Source organism: Arvicola amphibius, chromosome 15, assembly GCF_903992535.2.
Source record: "Arvicola amphibius chromosome 15, mArvAmp1.2, whole genome shotgun sequence".
NCBI lineage: Eukaryota > Metazoa > Chordata > Mammalia > Rodentia > Cricetidae > Arvicola > Arvicola amphibius.
This window is the reverse complement of record NC_052061.1, coordinates 46,494,837-46,511,828: the sequence shown is the minus strand read 5'-3', so window position 1 is coordinate 46,511,828 and position 16,992 is coordinate 46,494,837. Positions and strand designations below refer to the sequence as shown.

Sequence of the window (16,992 nt, the reverse complement as noted above, 5' to 3'; positions counted from 1 at the left end):
TGACTGTGAATCTCCAGGAAGCTTTATAAACAGCTCACAAGGCAGAGACTCAGCCCCTTTGTGTGTGTGTTGGAGGGGGGATTCCTGGGTAAACTGTTAAATCCCCCAGAGTGAAAGCCCGTGAGAGAGAGGAAGAGGTGGAAGAAAAGCTGGGTGTGATGGGGTACACCCTCAATCCCAGCAGGAGTTGGGGGCAGGAGGGGCAGGAGTTCAAGGTCAACCTTGGCTATGGTAAGCCCTAGTTCAGAATCAAAAGAAACTTCTCAGAGAATCCCCACAGGCAGCCATGGGGTCGCCACAGCCACAGCCAGCAGAGGGCAGCGTTAGCTCGCCGCCCAGCCTTGCCTAGCTGTGTCTCAGCTTCTCTGAAGGCAGCTTAGGCTGTGGCTGCGGGGGTCTGGTTGACTGAGGTGGTGTGTAGAAGGATGCTCAAGGTGGGGGAACCCCAGTGCTTGGCACCACGCATGGAGGCCTCCTGCCCAGGCTCCAGACCTAGTCCATGTCTGGCTCCCTGGCCAGTCCTGTGCCCTGCTGATCGCCTGAGGCAGTCCCAGAATTGACAGATGACAGCTCTGACTCCCAGGGTGACTGGCATTTGTTTTTTAATCTTCACTGTTGCCTAATCCTCCTGAGAGCTTTGCCCAGAGGCTGCACAACAGGGCTGAGGGAGCCAGGGACCTGTCCCTCCATCTCCCTCTCCCTTCTTCCTCCCCCTCTTCCCTCTCATCTCTCCTCCCAGTATCCCTTCATCTTGCCTGCATACACCTCCTCCTCCTTCCTTCCCTCCTCCCTCCCTCCCTCCTCCAGCATCTCTCCTGGGCCCATTGAGCCCCAGAGACTTCCAGCGTAAGCTGTGGGCTCCGTCCTCAAGCTCCAGGCCCTGCTGATGAGTGTAGTTACTGTGTCAGAAGCAGGGTGGGGGTGAGGAAGGAGTTCAAGTGGAAGGCTCCTCTGTCACTGTGGGGTGATCTGCACCATCTTTTGTTGAGGTCTCTGGAAGCATAGGGACAGGACTACCAGGACAGAGCCGGGTCCCCAAGCCCCTGCATTCAGTCACATTCAAATGGCCCAGGTGTACACACTGCCCACATGGTCAGGCTCTGCTCCCAGATGTAAGGTTGGCATGACCATGCCCAGGCTGTGGGACTCTGCTGGCTCACTGGGACGTCAGCCTTGTCCTAGACCCACTTCCTGGGATTATCCTGGATGGACGGTAACAGGAACTGACCAGCCACGGGCACTCCTCTGGGACCTGTTGGCTGCCTATAAATAGAACTTTATCAGGATGAGCGTGTGCCCTGCCATCCCTGTAAGGTCCTTGGTTGCCACCATGCACAGAGGCAGAGCGCCGTAGGTGACAGCCTGCTGCCGAGGTAGTTACCACAGGCTCTGTGCAGGGAGCCGTGTGATTTCCAAGGACAGGAAACGTTGGCACTGAGAGTCGTCGTCCAGTCTCTGGCTTAGGGACCCTGGCTACCTCGTACCAGCTGGTTAGCCATGTGCAAGTTATTGCTCTCTCCGGTCCTCAGCTTCCACATCTGTGTAATGGTCGGGTAGCACTTGGCAGAGAGGGCTGTGAACTGAGGGGAAAAGACTGTGCCAGCCCCGCCCAAGAGGTACGGACCCTAGAAACCACCTCCTGTGTCCTTGGCTGTTTCCCACGCTGGCTCTGGCTCCTGCGTGACACCACCATGCTAGACTGTCTCATCCAGGAAGTCTACAGGTCAGGGGAAAGGGCTGAGGCACTGCCAGGAGCTTGTCAGGTCCCAGGGTGACATGGGGTGAAAGGGAGGTGTGCAAGAAGGAGAGGGTCACACTGGCCACCGGTCACCATGGTGACTATTTTCCAACAGAAATGAATGGGTTTGGCTTCTGGTTTTGTCAATAGAGAAGGGAACGCTGTGAGGAGACAAAACTAAAGCCAAGGAGCCGGGCGGTGGTGGCGCACGCCTTTAATCCCAGCACTCGGGAGGCAGAGGCAGGCGGATCTCTGTGAGTTCGAGGCCAGCCTGGTCTACAAGAGCTAGTTCCAGGACAGGCTCTAAAAAAAAAAGCTGCAAGCCGGGCGGTGGTGGCGCACGCCTTTAATCCCAGCACTCGGGAGGCAGAGGCAGGCGGATCTCTGTGAGTTCGAGGCCAGCCTGGTCTACAAGAGCTAGTTCCAGGCCAGGCTCTAAAAAAGCTGCAGAGAAACCCTGTCTCGAAAAACCAAAAAAAAAAAAAAAAAAAACTAAAGCCAAGGGTGATGTGGAGTGAACTCTCACTCCGCCTCCGTCCTACGGAAAGCTTCACTGAGCAGGCAGATGAGGCCTGGAGCACCAGCTGGCAGGTCATCTGCCCCTGGGCTCCTTCTTGGAGGCCGGCGGTGGGGGAGCGACCTGAATTTGGATCACATGAGAGACGAGTGCTGCTCCACAGAGGTTTGTATCCTGCGGGATTTAAGCTGTGACTTCATTGGTGGTGGCTTCTGCTGGCTGTCTTCCAAGCTGTCTGGAGACTTCTCCCCGAGAGACTTAAGTTGTTACTTAAGGTACTGGTGACTAAGTGGCCAGCAGGTGGCGCCCTCCCATGTGAGGAAGCTAGTTGCTAATTCCAGCCCCACCCCCCTTGCACGAGGTCACCCACCCTGCCTAGCCAGCTGCTCCCCCAGCCCCCCTGTGATTGCTAGAAGGACTGATGGACCTCACCAAGACATGTCACACTTCGGAGTCACAGATGGTGCTGACCCCCCTCTGACCCCTCCCGCCGTGTCACAGTACATGCACAGGATGAATGCGTGGTGCTGACATGTGATGACACTCAGGATCCTTACCAGGGAAGCTGCTGTGGTGGTTTTACTCTTTCCTCTTTTGACTTTTTTGGGGGGCCGCCACCCAGCTTCCAAATAAATCACACACGGAGGCTTACCCTTAGTTATGAATGCATGGCCTTAGCTTGGCTTGTTGCTTGCCGGCTTTTCTTAAATTATCCCATCTATCTTTGGCCTCAGGGCTTTTATCTTTCTTCCTGTATACCTTGTCTTTCCTTCTTACTCCTTGTCTGCCTGTGTCGCTGGTCCCTAAAGTCCTCCTTCCTCTCTTGTTCCCAGATTTCTCATATTTATCCTCTGCCTGCCAGCCTGCCCATATTTTTCCTCTCTCTGTCCTTGCTGTTGGCCATTCAGCTCTTAAGACCGTCGGGTGTTTTCGACAGGTAAAGAATCACAGCTTCACAGAGTTAAATGCAGCGTAAACAAAAGTCACACCCCCTTAAAATAATTTCCCCAACAGGAAGCCCCTTGAGCCTCAGTGTCCTGCTCCACTGTGGGTTGATTGCATCACCGCTAGATTTGTATACTGAGAGGTTGTGGGAGCTCATGCCTGCAATCCCAGCACTGAGGAGGCTGAGGCAGGGGGTTTGTGAAGCCTGAGATACGTAGAAAGACCCTGTCTCAAACCAAAAGAAGGAGAAGACAGGACAGGGTTTTAACTAAAATGCCATTTATATTGGGTATGGTTCATCAGCCAGGGTCAAGGTGACTCTTGACTGGTCAATGTCTTGTTCAGTTCTCCAAGGTGACTTGGACAAGTACTGCCCCTGTACCCGTGAGACAACTACTGGGCTTGGGCATGGCCTTACCATGGGGTGGCATGTTTACAGACTTCTATCCTTCCTGGAGCCCTGGATCACTGCAGGTTGAAGGCGGTGATCTGGAGACCGCTGGGTGCCTTTTCTGAGGACCACGGCACTGTGGAGGCCACTAGGTGTCTCAGGGGCTCCTTTTCCTTTCAGCCTTGAAGGGAAATGTACATCTGGGCTTCTCAGGCACCGGTTTAGACCGGCATTCGGGGGAGTCACAGGCCTTCAGGCAGAGCTAGGAGGTAGACAGAAGCCAGACAAAGCCAGGTGCCGGTTCCCATCCTACCATGCACTCCAGTGGCCCCGACCTGCTGGGGTCAGAGCTAATAACAATTCTTTTTAGTTTTTATTTTGGTTCGTTTTTTGAGGCAAGGCTAAAGTTGTGTGTATATTGTTCTTTTTGTTGTGATTGTTGCTGTTTCTTTTTTTAATTGTTATATGTGCATTGGTGTTTTATTTGCATGTGTGGCTGTGTGAGGGTGTCCACACTGGAGTTACAAACAGCTGTGAGCTGCCATGTGGGTCCTGGGAATTTATCCCAGGTCCTCTGGAAGAGCAGCCAGTGTTCAACCACTGAGCCATCTCCTGCTCCTTCCATTCTACCCCCGAGACAGAGTGAGTCTTGGCTGTAGCCCTGCCTGTCATGGAACTCACAGAGATCCATCTGCCTCTGCCTCCAGAGTGCTGGGATTAAAGGCATGTGCTGCCTCTACTACCCAGCTAGCTTTTGTTTCTTGAGACAGTCTCCTGGCTAATTGTGGTCTCCTAATCCTCCTGCCTCAACTTCCAAGCATGCCTCCACCATGTCCGGCTGTAGGAAACATGGTCTCCAGGCCCTGGTGCACTTGGTGTCTTCCTGGGACAGTGTCTGACCTCCCACACAGCCAGCGGCCCAAGGCAGGACAAGGACTGACACTTCTGCCATTCTCTTCTTTAGAATGAGTCCCCTCCCAGCTAGGACTGAAGCTCCACAGCTTGGTGACATCCTGATAGTGGCCAGGTAGAGAATGTGGAATGTGGTAGAGACAATCGCTCAGGACTGGGTGATTATTTAAAAAAAAAAAAAAAAAAAAAAAAAAACTAATTGTCCCCTTCTCATCCTGCGTGGCTTGGTCCTTCAAAGCTAACTGGGGCCAAGTGGAAATGAAGGGAGGACAGACACACAGAAAAGCTGGAATGAGCTGGGTTGTGCTTGTTCTCATGGGAGATAGCTACAATGTAACTGCTGCAGGGAAACCAGGTTCATGTATTATGTATGGAGTAAGGAAGAGGGGTTAGCTAGTCTTGGTGCCAGGTCTCTGTAGAGGAGCAACATCTGAACTATAAACATCTGGGAGAAGGAAGATGCTATCAGCCTTCCTCCTCAGACCCAGGGAGGCTTTGCCATTTCTGTGGATCTCAGGTACTGGGGAGGATCACATGGCTGTGCCCACATCAACAATATACATTCATTCAGGGCTTCCTCTACTCCCCGCAATCTGGTGTTCTCTGGAGTCAAGACAGGACCCCGGAGTTCAAAGGTTTCTGAAGGTTTCGATTATTTAATGTAAATTTAAAACTTGTCACTTACTCTGCTCCAGACTGTGCTGGGCTCAGGGGACCAATAAGGAAATGGTGGCTACTCTAGGTGCCCTCAGCAAAGCAGAGATAAAAGCTATCCTCTCCACGCCTGTGAATAAATGAGCACAGACAGGTCAAAAGGTCATGAGTTCATAGCTTGAGCCGTCTTTCCCGAAGATAGGCATGCTATGCTAGCTTTTGAGGGATGGACAGTAGTTCATTCCCCTGGCAAAATAAGAAAGCATATTTCAGGCAGGGGACCAGCGTCTGCAAAGGTGTGAAGAGGCTGCAGGACTTCGTGACTCTTAGTTCTAGGTGTGAACAGGTGTCCCTCCAGATGGGACTCTAAGGTCATCTTGAGTTTGGGAAGCCTTGGGTTAGGTCAAATTAAAACTGTCTCTCCACTAGGGCTGGAGCGATGGCTCAGTGGGTAAGAGCATTTGTTGCTCCTCCAGAGGACCTGGGTTTAGTACCTAGCATTTCCATGGCATCTCACAGCCTTGAAATCTTCATGAACACCAGGCACTTGGTTCACAGACATTTATTCAGACTTTCAAAAATATAAAATAGAGGGCTGGAGAGATGGCTCAGCGGTTAAGAGCATTGCCTGCTCTTCCAAAGGTCCTCAGTTCAATTCCCAGCAACCACATGGTGGCTCACAACCATCTGTAATGAGACCTGGTGCCCTCTTCTGGCCTGCAGGCATACATGCAGACAGAATATTGTATACATTATATATATGTATACATATATATAATATATATGAATAAATAAACCTAAGCTTAAAAGAGGGAAACCTTTGGATGCTGTCTGTGGTGGCTCGTGCCCACAGTTTAGGGCTGGGAAGATTGGGGAAAGAGGATTGCCTTGCATTTGTGTGCTGAGCGAGTTCCTCGTTAGCCTTAGCCTGGGTTAGAATGAGCTCTCCCTTTACAAACGAAAACAAACAAACAAACCACAACCCAAATCATGCAGGACTTCTCAGAGTTGTGAGCACCCAGCAGGAGGATAAAGTAGATGGGAGTCAGCCACAAATACATATGGTTCCCAAACTCATTATGAGGGCCCCTCCTGGAGCATCTCAGAAGGTCAGATGTTCCAGGGGACAGACCTTGGGAAATGTTGCTCGTACCTGAAAAGATGCCGCTCAAAGGCCACCACTGCCATGCATATCTCTAGGGACAGACAGCTCAGTGCCCCCATAGAACTGTGCAAGGTTGGGGATACATTTCCCCTTCCTGATTCTCAGTTTCCCTCTCTGTGTGGTGAGAATGGCAGTGTCCCTTTTTGGAGTGTGGCCACTCTTCAGAGTAAGGCAAAGGGACTGACTTTGGCAGGTACCACCCAGAGGGCCTGATGCTCTCTCTGTCATATCCTGTATCCCTCAGGCTTTAAGATGTGTGTCAGCAGCAGCAGCAGCAGCAACAGTGGCGACAACCATGACGAGGCCCCTGTGCTGAACAACAAGCACCTGAGTGTCCCCAACATCATCATTACGCCCCCAACCCCGACGGGCATGGGGCTTCCCAGGGACTCCAATCAGCCAGGTGAGGCAACACCACTATGCAGAAGACTGCTCCCAGGATCCCTTCTGTGCCATGGCCTGACCCAGTTCCCATCTCCCCCTGAGCTTGTTAATGTATGGTCAACGCTGACCGCTCCATTCTGGGCCCTTTGTCATGATGCCAGCCCTAGCTAAATGTAGCTTGTTGGGCAGTCGTCCGAGCAGCCCTTGCTGGCAACCAGGAGGATGCTGGATTTCATCTGGGCCTGTCCCCATGCCATATCTTAGCCTTCACTGGAACTGAAAGATGCACCATCCCTCCCCACAGCAAGGTGTCCTGTCCTCCATGGTGCTGGCTGCAGCAGCTTGGTCCACAGGAAAGACTGGGAAACAGCCCCACTCCAGGCTATGGCTGTCCTTGGGTCTTCCAGATATGAGGGAAGGGAAGAGATGAAATGTTCCTGGCCAGACAGCATACAGGGTGGGGGTGCAGACTGGTGTCTCATCTGCCTCCTGCTGATGCTCTCGGAGCTGGCAGGTAGACTCTCTTGTGCGCTGAACGGAGCTACATTGAGTCAGGCCTGGCAGGGCAGGCCTACAGTCCCAGATGTTGGGGAAGCTAAGGCAGAAGGATCACAAGTTCAAGACCACCTGAGCTCCAAAGAAAGCTCGGGGCCAGCCTGGGCACCTTAGCCAGACCCTGTCTCAAACACGGATAAAAGCGTTGCTTGTGTTCAGTGGTGGAGTTCTCGAGGCCCTGGATTCCATCTGTCTCCACCACCCAAGGGGAAAAGAAGGCTGTTGGTGGTGTGGACGGTTGTGGCTGGTGGCCCATCCGAGGAAATGGGTCATTTTCTCACAGGTGCCAGGAACAGACTTAGTGTAGATCTTGCCCCTTGACTACAGACGAACAGAGGCTCACAGAGGCTGATGAACAAATGATGTAGAAACTCCATTGAGTCTCCTAGGGCTGGGAGGCATCATGGCGAAGCAGGCCCAAAAGGAATAGGTCCCAGGGAGTGATAGGAATCGGGCAGGAGGGCAGAACCACTTTTGTTCCTTTCCACTCTCAAGAGAGAACCAGCTCACATCCCAGAGTACCCACCCTTCTTCGTGGCCTTCCCCAGGCTACGTGATGGATGCACACCCACTACTTCTCACTCCCACACTGTGGGCTGTAGCTCTGCTTTAGAGAAGGGGAAAGGGAGGGATCCAGAGAAGGTCAGCGACTCACCGGAGGGCCCGCAGCCAGGTGGAAGAAGAGCCAGGCTCCCGCCCATGGCTTCTCTACCTCACAGCTGGTGTCCAGAGAGGACATCAGAGACCTGGTCCTCAGCTTCACCACAAGGACACTTCTCTCTGGGCTGCAATATCCCCTTCTGGAGAGTTCCCAAGGTCTATACTTACCCCACAACATTGTGAGGTGACATTTCAGGCTGAAGCTGAGTGCTTAGGAGGCTCCTGAACCTCGGGGGAAGTTCCTTTTAAGTTTGGACAGCTGTGGGGAGCATGGGTTCAGAGAGGTAGCCCACACAGTCTCTCGAACCCACACTTTGGTTCCACTGAGTTTCCAGATTGTGCTTCTGTAAGTTTCCCTAAGCCTCCGTGTCATCCTCTGGGGACGACAAGAAGAGATGGAGGTCTCTTGACCTCAGGCCCTGCACATGGCTGTGCTGTGGATGCTACTAAGAGAAACCTCACTAGACTGGTCCAGGGCCCGGCGAGATGGGAAGCCTGGATACCTACTCCAGGAATCCTGAGGAGTTTCTGATATCTCCCAGTTCCCAAGAGGACCTAGGTGGTGGGGGACTGAAGCACTGGGGTCCTTCTCGGCCTTTGGTGACTCATGCTATCTTGGGGTGTCCTGGGTGGTGTCCTGAGGTGGAGAATGTTAGGCCTAGGGAAGCTGACAGAGGACCTGTTAGGGTGAGCTCTTCCTGATGCTAATCCCTCTCTCCTAGTCTGGATGGATGAGGTGATGTCCTACCAAGATGACGGAGAGTTGGACCCTGAAGCCTGAGAAGTCACCAGGCGGTAGGACCTGTGTGGCAGCTTCCTGCCTCACTGCCCCTTGCCCCAGGTGTTGGGGACATGGCTACCGGAGCAGCTCAATGAGAACAGCGAATTGGGCCCTGAACCGAGACAGGAGCGGCCAGAGGAACACAGCAGGGCTCTGGCCCCAGCGGAGCAGACATCTGTTGCTTCCATCTTCTCGCCAACCCAGACCCCGGTTTGGTGAAGAGGAGGCGACCCTGCCCTACAGCCGCTGTGACCACGGACCCTGGCCCTCAAGGTCACAGCACGCAAGGACTTCTCGCCAGAGCAGAGCCTCTGTTTTTTACAAAGTTGTTTTACAGGTACAGAACCCACGTCCTGAGCGAGATTTATAAAATAAAGCACCTTTGTGACTTGTGGGGTCCTGCTTCTTGGGCTTGGGGGTGTCTACCTCGCCAGGGTGGGAAGCAAGGAGGACATCACAGGCAGTTAAGGCTGGGAGCGCGCCGTGTGTCCACACTCTGGGCCTTTTCTCAAGGAGCGGAAATAAAAAGCCCACAGAGATGGCAAAGCAGCCTGGGAATGTTATTTAAAGGCAGCGCCAGGCAAACTGGGAGCGCATTGCAAGGACCGCCCACTGTCGGTGAAGACATAAGGGTGCTTCCTTTCTTGAGTGCAGCAGCATGAGCGGTAGGGTCACTTACGGAGGGACATCTGTGAGGGTGGTAATACTTATTTTTGGGGTAAGAGTGTTTGTCTCAGCACCACCCACAGACAGTACCCACAGAGGCCAGAAGAGGGCATCGGATCTCTTAGAACTGGAGTTACAGGTGGTTTGAGAGCCACCATGTGGATCCTGAACCTAACGTGAGTCTTCTGCAAGAGCAGCCAGTGCACTTAATCATTGAGCCAACCCCTAGCCCTAGCTTTCTGTTTTGTTCGGGGTTTAGGTCAGATAATCATTTTTCTACTATGCAATGTTCCTTTCTCATAATGCAGTTGAGTTTAATTATGTGCATGCATAATTATGCATAAACTTAAAATGGCAAACAGATTTTCTCTAAAAGCTCACTTGGGGATATAGTTTTGCTTTTTTTTTTTCTTTTGCACACATACCCACAACCAGTTCAGGCTGGACTGACCCTTCTACTCTTGGATGTCTTGGGTATGTGTCTGAATAGGAAATATCCAAGTTTGGTGGGGCATCCAAGGGAGGGGAAATTTGACCCATTGTTCAGAGAGGAGCGCAGATGTCGCCTGATGCAAGTAGGGTCTGAGGTTAGTAGGTGCGTTGCTTGGAGAGGGGTGTGTGCCTAAGACATGCAGGGCGAGGCTTCTGAGGTGGTACTACAAGAGGGGGTGTTTGTAACCCAGCCTGAGTGAGTCCCGGGTCACTCAGAGCCCAAGCCGACCTTCCCACAACTTGAGTCAGGTATTTGGCGACAGCCATATAATAGTAATGACTATGGTTGAATCTTACCATGTTGACTATTTAGGCTCCAACATGATTTTGAAGGGACTCTAACCTTCAGACTACAGCAATAGCGCCAATGGCCTGAGTCAAAATTGCTTGTGGACTGATGAAGGCATTTGCCACCCCATCCAGCTCAGTGACCTGAGTTAGATTTCCAGGATTCACACAGTGGAAGGGGAGAGAACTCTCTCTCTCTCTCTCTCTCTCTCTCTCTCTCTCTCTCTCTCTCTCTCACACACACACACACACACACACACACACACACACACACACACACACTTGTCTGAGCTGAGTGTTAGTGGCACATGCCTTTGATCTCAGCAGATCAAAGAGTAGATGATCCCTCTTGGGGGAGCAGAGTAGAGGCCAGCTTGGTCTACACAGCAAGTTCCAGGCTAGGCAGGGATACACAGTAAGACTCTCAAAAAAAAAGTAGTACAGTAATAAAAAATAAAAATTTTAAGTTTGTTTACTAATTTTGAAAAATCTAGAAAATAGAGTCTGACTCGATGACTATAGCATTGGTTTTAATAGAACTTCAAGTATTGTTAATTGTTATCCAGAAATTATCCAAGATTGTTATCCAGAAAAATCATACATTTGCAAATACCCGAAGACTGGGGGACGGACAGCCAGAGCCATACTGCACTCTGCACATGCAGCCCTAAGCAGGGAAGGCTGCACCACCCCATGGGCTATCTCCCCTGCTCTGCTCACCTCTCTCCCCTCCTGCCCCAGTTCAAACTCCGGTGCCTCTCTCAAGGATGCCTTTGCTCTGATATTGACTTGTGTTGATTTCTGCTCTCGTCCTGTCTTGCCCCTTTTTACCAGGGTCCAGGCCATCCTGGCCTGCCTGGGTTCTGCTCAGTTTGCCATGATGGCAAAAGGCTAGGATACTTCGTCTCTGCTTCCCTTATGACCCTGTCCTTTGTTCAGCTGCCATTTTACTCTCTGATCTGCCTCCACGCTGCTTAGCAACCTCCATGGGCTTCCTGCTGCCCCCGGAGAGAGCAGAGCTCAGCTTCATTCCCCCTTCATTCCAACCTAGACCCATGGCCGTCTTTCCCTTCCTGTGTGCTTTCTGTTCTTGTCATTGCTGCTGTGGAACAGCCCCAGCGTTGTGACAAAACCTCTCGTGGTCACAAATCTGTAACCTGGGCAGAACTCAAAGAGGCAGCTCCTCCACATTTCATGAGACTACAGCTGAGATGTGTCACGCGGGGCTGAAGTGTTGACATCTGAGGTGGCCCACCCAGGTGACCCATCTACCCACCACAAGGCTGGTGAGTTGGATCCTGACTCTTGGCTTCTCTCCACAGATGGCTTGGGCTTCCTTGCAATAGGGTGGCCCTGTTTCTGGTGAGGGCTTTGCAAGGACCTTGTCTCTCAAGTCACTTGGTGTCACTTCAGCAGTGACATGGGGCTGCGGGGTATATTCCCAACCCGAGGGAAGGGAACAGCAATCCTGGTTTCTCATGGGAACCATGTCAAAGGCACAGTGGCAGAAGCATATGGGAGAGGAGAAGCGTGGCCATGCTATTTGTGAGGCAGAGCTCTCAGGAACAGGGCCAATAGAATGTGTATGTGTGTGTGTATGTGTGTGTGTGTGTGTGTGTATTATACACATTATATATACATATATATTCTAGAAGGGGTTTTTTAAATTGACTTACAGGATTCGGGCTGCCTGCACAATGTGGGGGCTAAGGACTTCATCTCCTCAGCTATCCTACTTTAGACAAAGGCTTGGGAGTTCCCTAGAACAAAGATGGGTCTGATGTCTGCCCACGGCTGCTGCAGGGTGAAAGCAGGAAGTGAAGGCAGGCACAGGCTATGCCCTGACTTCTTCAGATCTGGGTTGCCCTTTGGAGGGGGAAGGCCACCTTAAGGGTGGTTCTGCACCTCCTCTGCCCACGTCATTTTCTGTGGAAACCCCCACAAACAGGTACCGCTTATGGGTCTTAGATGGCTCTTTACAAGCAAACAGGTTTTTATTAGTACCTTTATATATGTATTTGGGGACAGGGTGTGTGCACAGGTGCCATGGCGCCCATGTGGCAGTCAGGGACAACTTGAGGGAGCCAGGAGCTCTCTCTCCGACCGACACGTCCTGAGGATCAAAGTTCTCATCCTGACAAGCACCTTTACCTGCTGAGCCATCTTTTCTTTTTCAGATTTGTGTTTTTGTTTTGTTTTTTGTTTGTTGGTTTTTTGATTGAATTTCTCCGACTGGCTGCCCTGGAACTCACTCTATAGACCAAGTTGGCCTCAGACTCAGAGATTTATCTGCCTTTGCCTCCTGGATGCTGAGAATAAAGGTGTGCACCATCACACCTGGCTCTTTAAGTAAATTATTGGAGATTTATTTATTTATTTTGGTTTTTTTTTGAGACAAGGTTTCTCTGTAGCTTTGGTGCCTGTCCTGGAACTAGCTCTTGTAGACCAGGCTGGCCTCAAACTCACAGAGATCCGCCTGCCTCTGCCTCCTGAGTGCTGGAATTAAAGTTGGGCGCCACCACCGCTAGGCTGGAGATTTTTTATTATTGATATTTATTGAGCTCTACATTTTTTTCTGCTCCCCTCCCTGCCTCTCCCCTTCCCCTTTCAATCCTCTCCCAAGGTCCCCATGCTCCCAATTTACTCAGGAGATTCTGTCTTTGTCTACTTTCTACTTCCCATGTAGATTAGATCTATGTGAGTCTCTCTTAGTGTCCGTATTGTTGTCTAAGTTCTCTGGGATTGTGGTTTGTAAGCTGGCTTTCTTTGCTTTATGTTTAAAAACCACCTATGAGTGAGTACATGTGATAATTGTCTTTCTGTGTCTGGGTTACCTCACTCAAAATAATGTTTTCTAGCTCCATCCATTTTCCTGCAAAATTCAAGCTGTCGTTATTTTTTTCTGCTGTGTAGTACTCCATTGTGTAAATGTACCACAGTTTTCTTATCTATTCTTTGATCGAGGGGCATTTAGGTTGTTTCCAGGTTCTAGCTATGACAAACAAAGCTGTTATGAACATAATTAAGCACATGTCCTTATGGCACGATTGAGCATCCTTTGGATACATATCCAAAAGTGGTATTACTGGGTTTTGATAAAGATTGTTTCCTAATTTTCTGAGAACTCACCACACTGACATCGAAAGGGGTTGTACCAGCTTGCATTCCCACCAGCAATGAAGAAGTGTTCCCTTTTCCCCACAACCTCTGGCTGGAGATTTTAAAATATTATTTCCTTATTTTATGTGTATGAGTGTTTTGCCTGCATGTATGGCTGTATGTCCTGTGCATGCCTGGTGTCCAAGGAGGGTAGAAGAGGACATAAGATTCCTTGAAACTGGAGTTATAGATGGTTGTGAGTCACCATGTGTGTCCTGGGGATTGAACCCAGTCCTCTGGAAGAGCAGCTCTTGCTGAACTGCCTCTCCAGCCCCATGCTGAGCTATCTTGAGGGGTGGAGGGGGCTTAATGTCTCTTAATAGTCAAGATCAACCTAAGATTCACGTGTGCCCCTAGAAGTCCAAATGTTGAAAAGTCTGGTTTTTGATAGAGGGGGTCACTTGGTATGGCAGGCTGGTTTTGAACTTGAACAGTTCTCCTACCTCAGCCTTCCTAGTGCTGGGGTCCCCAGTGAGCCCACGCCTGGCTCCTGTGTGGGATATTTCATCTGCCAGTTGTGATGCGTGGGACTTTTGAAAGTGACAGAATTAAATGAGATCTCGAGGATGGCGCCTTTAAATCAGTGGTTCTCAAGCAGTGGGTCCCAACCCCACAGGGTCAAACCTTTTCATAGGGGTTGCCTAAGACCATAAGAAAACACAGACACTCACATTACAGTTCATAACAGTAGCAAAGTTACAGTTATGAAGTAGCAACAAAAATAATGTTATGACTGGGGATCACCACAACACAAGGAACTGTCAATAAAAGTCACAGCATTAGGAAGGCCGAGGACCACTGCTCTAGATGATGTTATCGCTTTTACCAAAGGAAGAAGGGCTTCTGTGCTGCATTGCTCTGTCCCGCTATGACACACACACACACACACACACACACACACACACACACACCACAGAGTCAATGCCTTATAGCTGGGAGCACTGATCTGCCTCTCTAGTATGTGGCTTGGTGGGAGCCCTGCTGGGAGCCCTGAGGTTTTGGGCTAGCTACATCAGGCTGCAGCTAAGTTCCACTTTCAAGCTGGGTCCCTCTACTAAGTGACAATCAGAGTGTTTTCCACAGAGAACCACAGCTGACTCCTGAGGTTATTTTGTGGCCTATACATACCACACTCACCCATACACACACTCACACACGCATGCACACACACACACACACACATGAATACTCTCATACACGTGCATACACACAGATAGACACTCACATATATACACACATACACACATATGAATACACACACCCATACATACATGCATGCACACACATATAATACACACATATACACTTACACACATGAATACACACACCTACACACGTATATAGACACACCCATTTACACATATGAATACATGCATTTACATACATATACACACATACACACATGCATACACACAGAGGCTGGTGATACAGCTCAGTGTTAGAGTGCTTGCCTAAAATGTATGAGACCCAGGGTTCAATTTCCACTACCATAAAATAAATAAGTGACTAGATAGGGCTTGGGTATAACTCAGGGGTAGAGCATTTACCTAGCCTTCATGAGATTATAGGTCCAACTTCATAGTACCATCCAAGGGGGAGAAAATAAGCAAATAAGTAGAGGTGTGATGAGTTGGGGCCAGGCTCTCTGCAGGCTGTGTTCTTACATTGCCAATCCAGGCTACCCTGCCCTTTTCGCTGTTCACTGGGTGTCCTTTATCCCCAGGGAACCCGGTCTGATACCTTTCTTTCCTGATCCCTCTTCAATGCCAGGAACCTTGGATTCAGGGCTGGGGTCGAGTCCACAGGCTGAGGGTCCCCCATCTACCAGCAATGCTATGAGTCCTCCAGCCTGCTCAGCCACTAGCCCAGGCTAATAGCTCTCTTCATTCAGGCTCTTAGTGCCATGGCAACAGGCCTGAGTAGGTGGGAGGGCTAGGCAGGCCAAGCTGCCTGGAGCTCCTACAGGGAGAATCCACATCAAATCCAGATCTGATGCTCCACAAAGCTGTCCTTGGACCTACTTTGTAAATATATGCTATATGCACATGCACACACACGCACAATAATAATAATAATGATAATAATAATAGTGATAATGATAATAATAATAGTATTGGCACTGGCTCAGAAGGATGGTTGTTGTTTGTTTTTGGAACAGAGTCTCCCTGTGTTCTGGAGCTCTCTAGGCTGGCCTCAAACTCACAGAGATCCACCTGCCTCTGCCTCCCAAAAGTTGAGATTAAAGGAATGAGGCACCAAAACCTGTTTTTCTTCTTTCTTTTTGTTTTTCCCCTTCATTTTTAAAGTTTTATTAATTTTCGGCAGCTATTTATTTAATGCATGTGGATGTTTTTTGCCTGTGTACCACATACCTGCAATGCCAGAGGAGGCCAGAAGAGAGCAGCAAATCCCCCGAGACTGAGTTACAGCTGGCTGCGAGCCACCATTGTGGAACTGAAGTTGGGCCCTCTGCAGGAGCAGCTGGTGCTCCGAACTTTCTTAACTTAAGCTGGGGCTTTAACTTTAGCTTTCCAGTCCTCAGCCCACCCAACCCCCCTTTCGGGGATGGGATCTCACCATATATCTGAATGAATTCAAAACCAGCCTGGGCTCTAGAACCACAGAGACCAAAAAAGCCCCATGAGTCTAATCCTGAGACCCTAGTTCAGGGCTCTATTCCTAGGGGCTGAGGCAGGAAGACGGATGACGTGAGCCCTGTGTGAGACTGTCTCAAAGTCTCAAAATACTGGGGCTGGAACGGTGGGTCAGAGGTTAAGAACACTTGTTGCTCTTGCAGAGGGTTGGATTCCCAGCACCCACATGGCTTCTCACAACTGCCTGAAACTGCATTTACAGAGCAACTTAAGCCCTCTTCCAGTCTCTGAGAATGCCAGGACAGACAAGGAAGCAAAAACACTCATATACCTAAAACATTTTTATTTTTTTTTGTTTTTTTTTTTTTGTTTTTTTGAGACAGGGTCTGTCTGCATAGCCCTGACTGTCCTGGAACTCTATGTAGACCAGGCTAGATTCAAATTCACAGAGATTCACCTGCCTCTGCATTCTGAGTGCTGAGATTAAAGGCGTGCGCCACCACACCCAGCTTAAAACAGAAATCTTAAAGCGTTGTGAGCAGCTCCTGTCTGCACTCGGGTGAGCGGAGAGCACGGCCAATGGCTACTAAAGAGGAAACAGACAGGTTCTGCTGCTCGCAGGCCGCCAGCCCAGCCCCTGCGTGTGTCCACGGACAGCTTTCAGGCTCCAGGAGACAAGGACCAGTCTGGTCTCAATGCTTGGGATTCCTGCCTTTTCCTGCAGGAAGAGAGCTGGGGAGGGGGAGTGTGAGAACAGATGGGAATGTAATTTTTTAATGACAGCAGCAGATGGTAAAAAGACACAAGAGTGTATTCACACCATGTCGGAGCCGTGTGAGAGCGCCTGGCCCAGCCAGAATATGCACGGTGGGGCTGTCGCGATGGCTCCCCCGCCAAACCCAGGAGGCGGGCCAGCTGCAGGCAAGAACAGACCGCAGGGAGGGGTGGAACACACTGCCAGGCTGCAGGCAGCCACAGGTGGATGGGAAATACCTGTGGCCACCTGGTGGGATCTGGGATCCAGAGACTCAGTGTGCTGGCTCTGCCAGACATGGAATTACTTGGAGCACTGGACTAAGGTGCCCACCACT

General features: G+C 50.5%; 1 protein-coding gene across 2 annotated transcripts in view; it reads left to right on the top strand.

Annotated features, from left to right (window-relative positions):
• Emc8 (ER membrane protein complex subunit 8) overlaps positions 1–9,094 on the top strand; it is a 60,328-nt gene extending 51,234 nt beyond the window's left edge. For both annotated transcript variants that reach the window (XM_042054221.1, XM_038312480.1), the window contains exons 3-4: positions 6,567–6,725; positions 8,644–9,094. In XM_042054221.1, the coding sequence (XP_041910155.1) occupies positions 6,567–6,725; positions 8,644–8,702 (218 nt within the window). In that variant the 3' untranslated portion in view covers positions 8,703–9,094. The remainder of the gene's footprint in view (positions 1–6,566; positions 6,726–8,643) is intronic.
• Positions 9,095–16,992: the final 7,898 nt, after the last annotated feature.